Here is a 9,361-nt window from a genome sequence, read left to right as displayed (position 1 = left end):
AAATATTGTCCGATCCTAACAAACCATACATCAGTGGAAAGCTTATTTATCCAGCTTTCAGATGGTGTATAAACCTCAATTTCAAAAAATGTACCCTTATGACTGGTTTTGTGCTCCAGTGTCACATATGTCATTGACCATCATAGTATTGAATAAACGGAGCTGTTTCTTGTTTGTTTAGATGTGCACTCCACGCAACACTCCCGCCACGCCGCCCAACTTCCCCGACACCATCACTATGTTCTCGGCGGGGGAGACGCGCGGAGGGCCGGAGGTGTAAATTGGGGTGAGGATACACGGTTTAACGGGGCGGGAATATACTCACTGAGACTTTGGATGGCCAAGGGGGAAAGACGTGGTACTCTTTCTTTCAGTTTTCTAAAGATGAACAATCTTTTGGAGATCTCGTTTTGTTCTTTTACCTGTTGATTTCATTTCTGTCCAAACCTGGGAAGAACCACTATGAGAAAAAAAAAATAAAATTATGGAAGTTATTAAGAGGTGTCAAGAGTCCCAAAGAAGCCTCTTTTGTTTTTCACTATCCAGCAGCGAAAGAAAGCCACGGAGTCGTCGGGCAGTGGACGATCAGGACGAGTTTGTGCGTGCGAATGTTCGCTCATTCGCCGTATTCGGACGCTCCTCCTCCTCTGTAGCGCGGTGTCGGCACTCGCAATAAAACGGCTGACAAACAATAAGACTGAATCACATATGGTGGTCGTGCCGTTCTGCATCCCAGGAAGCATCAGGAGGACGTTTCTGTATAACTAGTGTCTATGAGTTCTTAACAGAGGCTGTTATGTGATGATTAATCACCTTTTATTTGTTCGAAATGCACATTTTTTTAAGTGCACATGGCCTCAGATATAACTGAGATACTGAGTTGAATTTATTCTGAATCAGCAAAAACTATTAGTCCACATGTAAATGGAAAAAAAAAACGGGAATCATTTGCAATAATCCTGGTCAAAATGTTTATTCTTGTTTAAGTTTCCAACTTTTAGCATGTACGCAGTGAAATCAGGAAAGCGTGTTGTGTTTCAACTAAAAGCGTCATGGAGGAATACAGGCTCGAGCTTGAAAAGTGTTTTTTTTTTTTTTTTTCACACTTCCAAGAACTAAAAATGCTAGCGGACTCTTGTAAAGTCGCGAGCGGTCTGATGTTTGGAGGTCCAGCAGAGTCGGTGTAGTAAAGCTCAGCTCCACCTACCTCCGGCGGCTGAATGGCTCTCTGTGTGAGCGGCTGCGACCGAGGGCTCAAATACCTCACGCTCCCTGCCGAACGCGCTGTGTGAAAGCGATCAGACTTGGCTCAGATGTCTCCATGGACGAGGACTGATCTAGTATCACTTATTGGCATTTGTGTCGTACTGATTGTAATGTAATCGAGCGGGAAGGCTGACCCGTAGATCAGGACATTGAGTGGCAGTGGTTTTCTCAGATGACGTGTTTCTTTTTCTCATGATGTCACCTTCCCTTGGTTCGTTCGTCTTAGACAATCACTTTTGCCGCCTTGCGGTTTGAATTTGTGGTTTAGTGTGGACCTCAGTCAGGCTGGACCCCATATTTAATGTGAAGCGACTGAAAACAGTCTGTTTAGGGTCGTTCTGTTGTGTCGGTTGTTTAGTTGATGAAACACAAATATGCCCAAAAAACGTTTTTTTTTTTTTTGTGACAATTACTATGTGAAGCAATAAAGCAGTATTGCATAAATTTATGTTTTTTTATTCAGTATTTTAATGAACGATGCAGATAGGAATTTGTTCAGCTTGATTCATACTGTAGATTATTCGCAAAGAAAAAAAAAACACTTTTGCATAATTGAACTCTTAATTCGGTGTCATGTTACTTTAAGAATTGATTTATGGATGATGTAGGAATTTGCTCAATTTTTCGTAAAAGCAATCTTTCGTAAATGAAATGGTTTTTTTATTCGGTAAGACAGTTTAAGCAAAAATAGATTTATTAATGATGTACATTGCTTGTTTCATAAATAAAGCAAATTGTTCTTAATCAGTCGTAGATCAGTTATTTTGTAATTTGTCGCATTGAATTTAATAGTTACAAAAAACTAATCATAATTGCAAACCGTTTACACATTCTTGGTCAAATTGTGACACACACACACACACACACATAATTTAAACACAAGCACGTTTAAGCATTTCAGCTCACAAGTACAGTTGAACTTAAACGCAAAGAAAACAATTATGAACTATTTACTTAAATTCATTCTGCTCGCGTTTACTTTCATTGGCATTATTTAACCATGACAGGATTTACATGCTTTTTGTCCTTTTTCGTCCATAACTCGTTGCATTGAAATTACGCGCAACTTAAACACAAGCAGAACAAATTTGTGTACAGAATTTGTAAATCAATTCTGTTAAATTGTACTGCTGAACTTAAACGCAAAGAAAACTAATTTGGTTTTACAAACTATTTACCCAAATTTGTTCTGCCAGCGTGCGAGTTCGTTTAATCGCGACTGGATTTACAAACTCAAGAGAAATCATTGCATTCAGATTAAGCGCATACAGAATGAATTTGCGAATGTTCATAAAACCAAGTTTGCGTAAATCTACATGACAAATTACATCAGTTCTGCTCGTTGTTTGCGAAATGAGGTCCATTGAACAACCTCACGGCTTCCTTCAGTCGTACCAACCTAAATATGGTGTCTAATTCTAACTCGGGTCCATTTTAAAGCATTAGCCATTTTGATTTAATCATAGATGGCTACGTGATAGATCAGCTTCTGTGTTTTGGCCCAGAAAATGCATGTGAAATGCGAAAAGTACTCTTGGTTTTTGGAAAACGCCACTAGAATGATATGGCAGATAATAGTTTGGGCTTCCGCCACAGCTGGTGGCTGTTGTTTGCTGTGTAGAAAGAAACCTAGCACGTTGGTCTCTAAAGGTTGAAAATGAGTGTTTTGTAGCCATCTGGGCAGTAGGTCATTCCTGCCAGGACGATTTCTGTTAAAGCAGTGCAAGAGATGCGAGTCTGAAGTCAAACGGCGGTGGCTCTGATGTCAGTGTCTGGAGTTTGTCTGAACAGTGCCTTGAGGTTTGAAGCGTCTCCATTTTATTCAGCTGTCGCTCTGTTGGATTCCCATAGCAACCGGGCCAATACTCTCAAATGTCATTCTCTCGAGCACTGAAAGGCACAGGCATTGACTGTTTGAACAGTTGCGCTGCTGTAGGTCTCAGACCATCGTGATTCAGTTCTTCGGGGACGTGTTTGTTTGGACTGCGGCTGTGATGATCAACATACGCCGCAGGAAAGACTGACCAATCCCTTCATCGAGAAAACAAATTCATTAGCGAACAACCTTTTGTATCGACTTCCCTCCTGTACTGTCTGTTCTTTTCCCTCGTTGAGATTTGTATTTATATGTCTGACAAAAAAGCTACGATCTGAAACCATTTTGGAGGTCATTTGTGTTTTTATTAAGGTCGTAATAAATGATTTAATGACTAGTGTGATTTGTGTTATTTGTCTTGAAAGTGTAACAAATAAGTGTGGATTTCTTGCATGCAACAGCAACCCATTTCCGATAATAACGATGGATTCGTAACCGTCTCGGTATGTTGTTAAAGGGATAGTTCACCCAAAAATGAAAATTCTGTCATTAATTACTCACCCTCATGTCGTTTCAAACCCGTAAGACCTCCGTTCATCTTTGGAACACAAATTAAGATATTTTTGATGGAATCTGAGAGCTGTCTGACCCTCCCATAGACAGCAAGGTAACTACCACGTTCAAGGTCCAGAAACGTAGCAAGGAGATCGGTAAAATAATCCATGTGACATCAGGGGCTCAATCGTAATTTTACGAAGCTGCGAGAATACTTTGAATGCAAAAGAAAAAAAAAATAACGACTTTATTCAACAATTCGTCTCCGATCAAAGTCCATAAAAGGTAGCAAGGAGATCGGTAAAATAATCCTTGTGACATCAGGGGTTCAACCATAATTTGCGAAGATACGAGAATACTTTTTGTATGCAAAAATACTAAAATAACGACTTTATTCAGCTGACACAGAACAGCATACGCTGTTTACGTTCAGTGGATACTCTCCAAAATGCCGCTAGGGTGACGCGGAGGAGACGGATTGTTGAATAAAGTCGTTATTTTTTTTTCTTTTGCGCTCAAAGTATTCTCGCAGCTTCGTAAAATTACGATTGAGCCCCTGATGTCACATGGCTTATTTTAGCGCCATTTTGGAGAGTATCCACTGAACGTAAATTGCGTATGCTGTTTTGTGTCAGCTGTGCCACGCGGATACGCTGTTTACGCTTTGATTTGAATGAACTACGTATCCGCGTGGCACAGCTGACACAGAATAGCATATGCTGTTTGTGTTCAGTGGATATTCTCCAAAATGGCGCTAGGGTGACGCGGAGGAGACGGATTGTTGAATAAAGTCGTTATTTTTTTTTCTTTTGCGCTCAAAGTATTCTCGCAGCTTCGTAAAATTACGATTGAGCCCCTGATGTCACATGGCTTATTTTACCGATCTCCTTGCTACGTTTCTGGACCTTGAACGTGGTAGTTACCTTGCTGTCTATGGGAGGGTCAGAGAGCTCTCAGATTCCATCAAAAATATCTTAATTTGTGTTCCGAAGATGAACGGAGGTCTTACGGGTTTGAAACAACATGAGGTTGAGTAATTAATGACAAAATTTTCATTTTTGGGTGAACTATCCCTTTAACACACTCAAGCTGCTCGCTCAACAATCGCGCTGTTACATGACTGAAACTAGAACATCATTATAAAACTTCACATGCTAGCAAGCATTGATGTAAGCATTATGTCAGCCAAAGACGACACCGTTACAAACCCTTATGACTTTCTTCTGTGGAACACAAAAGGAGATGTTTTGGCGAATGTTCACGCTGCTCTTTTCCATACACTGAAAGTGAATGTGTCTGGGGCTCTGAAAAGGGAAATTAAATTTGTAAAAGTAATCTTGCGTAAAAATGTTTTAAATCAGTGTGACAGTTTTTATAAGAATGGATTCATGAACAATGTACACATGAACAATTTGCCTTGTTTATGAAACGAGCAGAACAAATTCCTAACAATCATTCATTGATCCATTATTTTGTCATTTGTCACATTGAATTTGTGTAACTTTGTGCACATTTTAGTTGTTTACACATTCTTGGTTAATTTGTCATATGTGTAACTTCAACACAAGCAGAACAAATTTTTGTACATGGTTTGTAAATCCATTCTATGTAAAATTGTATTGATCAACACTGCGAGAGAGTTAAGAACACGATAGTGAATTATTAATCACATTGGATGACAAACAATATTTTACATATTTAATATGATGCTTATGCAAAACACATTTATTAAATCTTATATAGATATTCTTGATGTTACAGAGGAACTTGTGTCACGCACTGCTGTAAACATGTCATTCAGACAATGGAGCGGCTTCCATTGGAGGATCTCTAGAGTGATGTCACCGGCTGATCCTCTGATTGGTTGAGCTCTTTGTGGAGCTCCAGTGCTTCTCTCGGCTCTGTGGTGGTGTTGTGGAATGAGGTCTGGAGCGGGACGTCCTGGGACAGACAGTCCATGGAGGACAGGGGCCGATCTTTCATTGAGGTGCTGGACGCTGTGGGAGTGGAGGGCAGAGGTCAAAGGTTAAAGACCATTCAAGTGTGAGTTACGGTCACAACTGCATCAGGTACAACTGGAGCTCGTGAACTGACAAACATGTGAGGCTTCTGTCAGACACTTACAGAATGACTTAAAAACATCTACTTAAAAGGGCCTTTTGAAAATAAGTATTTTATCTTGAGATGCAACTTGAAATCTTTTTTCAATTAAAACAAAAAAAAATGTAAAAACTGTTCTTGCAGATTATATAATATAACTGAAATAAAAAGCCACATAAGTGTACTTAAAGAGAGAAACATTCATGACTGCTTTTCAACACACTTAAGTCACAATGAAGTTGACTTCTCAGTGTTAAGGGTTTGTTCAAAGCGCTAACCCTAAAAAACAAGAAACCGTTTAGCAACCTTAGCAAACACCACTGATCATTTCACACATGCTAACTCGAGCGCCGCCCAGAAAAACAGCCTTGTCTTTATTTACTGACCACTGACTTCTCTATTAGCTCAGGCATGGATAACATATACACACAGGTCATAACCTGGTGAGCCTCAACTTGGACATAGCCAGGGTATTTAAAGTTCAAAGGTCAAGAACAGCACCTCAGTGTAAGCAGCTCTTGAACACTGTTAGCCTTGTAACTAAAATAGCTTGCGTAGTAATCAGCCAGTGTTTATTTACAGCCACCTTTAACGGCTTTATTCTCAACTACCGTGAGTGTGTTTAAGGTCAGCTCCTCGTAACCCACCTGAGCGACTACTCTGAGTCTTGGCACTCTGTGGCCGTGCTGGACTTCCACGGCCAGCATCCACTCCACTGGACCTCTGGGACTGCGAGCGGCTGACCTTGTCTTTGCTCTTCCAGTTGCCTGCAACAGCATCGAAAATTCACATGGCAGACATTGACAGCAATTAATTCACTACATGGCACAAGCTGATTGGCCTCTGCTGATTCTGCACTCAAGTGAGCTGCTTGCTTAACATCTAAATAGTCTGGTTCAGAGTTCGCTGTAAGCTGGCCCTGCAGCACGCTATAGAGTTCCTCTGAAACTCTCCACCTCCCCCAGCTCCACCTGTCTAAATCTGCCACAGGATTTATATATGCAGGGCTGAACATACGTTTTTCAGTCTGGTTCTCATGAGAGCACCTGTAGATTTGGTATGGTACTCACACTGCACGTAGTGTGACCCATTAAATATAACTATAAAAAATAAAATAATAATAGCATTATTGCACATTATTTAGTTAGATGATAAACAAAATAATAAAGTGTGATAAAACTATCATATTTTAAAATAAAAAGTGAGTATTAAATAAAAATACAATTATTTTATAGTACATTAAAAAAATATAACGCTAATATTTACAATAAAAAAAAATTCTTTTTACTTTTTTATATGAATTTTCAAGATTTTCAAACCTAAAATCAGCAATCCTTTATATTGGAGGGTTGCCGGCAAGTAAGTATATGCACTGTCGGTTTTAGCGCTGCCGAGTGAAGCGAGTCAGTGAATGTCGTAGTTTTGTGTTTTGCTCTGAAATCGGCAGCGCATAGCCTAGATTTATGCTTTCAGTACGAATGGAAATCTTATACAGTATTACAGTTAGTCGATCTAAAACAGTGATTGTGCATTAACAGCTGTCAACAATGTCTGTACACAAATGAGCGGTCTGAACTTATTTACTCATCGCATTTTTTATTTTGGTCATGCATGTGCACTTGCACACCACTTATGTGAACCCCTGCATATATGCCTATTCGTGCAGCAGCAAACATAAACTTTTGTCTGACAAACTTTTTTACTATTTCTTAGAAAAAAAAAACCTGTATAATTCAGTCATGAAACTCTACATGGCGCAGACTGAAGGTCCTTAACATGCAATCTGCTAGCAATCACGTCATTCACAACATGGCACGAGCTGATTGGCCTCTGCTGATTCTGCAGCCAATGAGAGTGCTTGCTCAACATTTAAACAGTCTGGTTCAGAGTTTGCTGTAAGTTCCTCCGAAACCGCCACCTTCCCCAGCACCACCTGCTAGATCTGCTACGGGATTTATGTATGACTGACTATTCATGTAGCGGTGTATCTTACATGCTTACAGCAGCATGTCTGTGTATCTGATGGTAAGTCCATCAAGGCCAAATCAAGTCATGTGGTCTGACCAACATGCAAAAATAACCTCAAAAAAACAAACAATATCATAGAGAGCCCTCACTATGTGTGTCAAGGTCAATAATGTCTTAAAATATCAGATAATTTGATCATTTTATCACATGACAAGATTATAAAATGTCATGTGGTCTAATTTTCCAAAAATGTTATTCATGAATTAATTATTCATGATATTTGTAGAAATAATAATAATAATAATAATAGAAAAATCAAATACGTTTAAAAAAAACGTTTTTGAAAATAATCATTAAATCACTGATACTATTTTTCAAGGTGCAAAGAAAAGATATTCTAGATGTTATTACATTTTATGTGACGTTACACCTAATTATTATAGACATTAAACTTCTGAAAAAGTATAAAGGTTTTTTCGAAACCATCATAAATACAAAGAGTATGTTTCTAAGAACTTGGCACATATGTTTTAAACTAGATTTGCAAGATTTGTGCCTTTTCTTTATCGTCTTTGACCCATATTTGTGTTCCTGGAGAGAATTCAAAAGCTTTTTCAGCAAAAAAAAGCAACGGAATCAGAGAAAAGACAAAGGTAAGAGACTGTGAGAACGTTTTTTTTATGAGGTAATGGATTGCTCATCACATGAAGCATTGACAAAAATACAACTGAATCCGAAATAATGGTATAATTGGCCACATGTTAGGTCTGTCTTAAAAGGTTTCTACATCATTGTTCCTCTGTGGAGATATTTTCTTCAAGAATGTGACTGTTGTGCTATGTTTGGAAGCGACTTCTGACCTTAAACACTGGACTCATTTTCTCATAAATCATCTCAATAACTCGTCTGCCAAGCAACTGTCTTTCGTTTGACTTTCAACTGCCTTTCTTTGATTCAGTGACACAACGAAGGGCAAGGTCTGAGACCAATTTTCCTCCAGGTCTGTTGTCACTTCCAGATGGTTTCTCATTGCAGCTATTATGCAACACAGAAATGTTTGGTTCTTTCCAGCAAGCAACGTTAAACTAGGCCCCCTTCCAAGCCCTACTGCTCTTCCTTCACCCCATCAGCCTTATTTTCTTCAGTCCTGAATAAAACTACACCACAACTAACTACTCTACATAACTCTAAATCAAAGTTTCAGTACTCTTCTCTGTCTGTTACAGACCTTAGTCCTCCATTGCGAGACGAGCAAAAAGTGGGTCAAGTGTGTGGATGGATATCATGTAAAGATGCGTTGCGTAACGAGTCGTGAGAGGAAGCATGATCAGGGGCCCCTGTATAGACTCGAGTCTGGACATTGTCCTGAACACAACAGAACTTTCTACCATCAATGAACAGCTTCCAGCTCAAGAATTTGTTCTCATGTCAATACCGTTCTAGTTCTAGAACAAGCAACCACAAGTTTTCTTAGGGGAACACAGTACTTTTGCAAGAAATTGCAAAAGATTTGCGAATGAACATAAAGTTTTAAGGGGAACGCAATACTGTTGCAAAAGAGCAAAGTTTTGAGAGAGAACATAAAGGTTCTTGAGGGAATGCAATAATTTCTTCAAGCAAAAAAAAAAAAAAAAAAAAAGGCATTGAAAAAAAATT

General features: G+C 39.1%; 2 protein-coding genes across 2 annotated transcripts in view; one reads left to right on the top strand and one right to left on the bottom strand.

The window, feature by feature from the left end:
• LOC107654572 (UBA-like domain-containing protein 2) overlaps positions 1-280 on the top strand; it is a 20,041-nt gene extending 19,761 nt beyond the window's left edge. Inside the window, exon 3 of the mRNA XM_016441706.1 lies at positions 182-280. Coding sequence (XP_016297192.1) covers positions 182-280 — 99 coding nt within the window. The remainder of the gene's footprint in view (positions 1-181) is intronic.
• Positions 281-5,403: 5,123 nt separating this feature from the next.
• The window catches only part of LOC107654571 (uncharacterized protein C16orf96-like), a 26,998-nt gene continuing 23,040 nt past the window's right edge, over positions 5,404-9,361 (bottom strand). Inside the window, exons 14-15 of the mRNA XM_016441705.1 lie at positions 6,385-6,504; positions 5,404-5,634 (exon numbers count right to left, since the gene is read on the bottom strand). Coding sequence (XP_016297191.1) covers positions 5,468-5,634; positions 6,385-6,504 — 287 coding nt within the window. The 3' untranslated portion in view covers positions 5,404-5,467. The remainder of the gene's footprint in view (positions 5,635-6,384; positions 6,505-9,361) is intronic.

This window comes from Sinocyclocheilus anshuiensis, unplaced genomic scaffold, assembly GCF_001515605.1.
Source record: "Sinocyclocheilus anshuiensis isolate Anshui unplaced genomic scaffold, SAMN03320099.WGS_v1.1 scaffold787, whole genome shotgun sequence".
NCBI classification, from domain to species: Eukaryota; Metazoa; Chordata; class Actinopteri; order Cypriniformes; family Cyprinidae; genus Sinocyclocheilus; species Sinocyclocheilus anshuiensis.
This window is presented reverse-complemented; position numbering and strand designations above follow the sequence as displayed.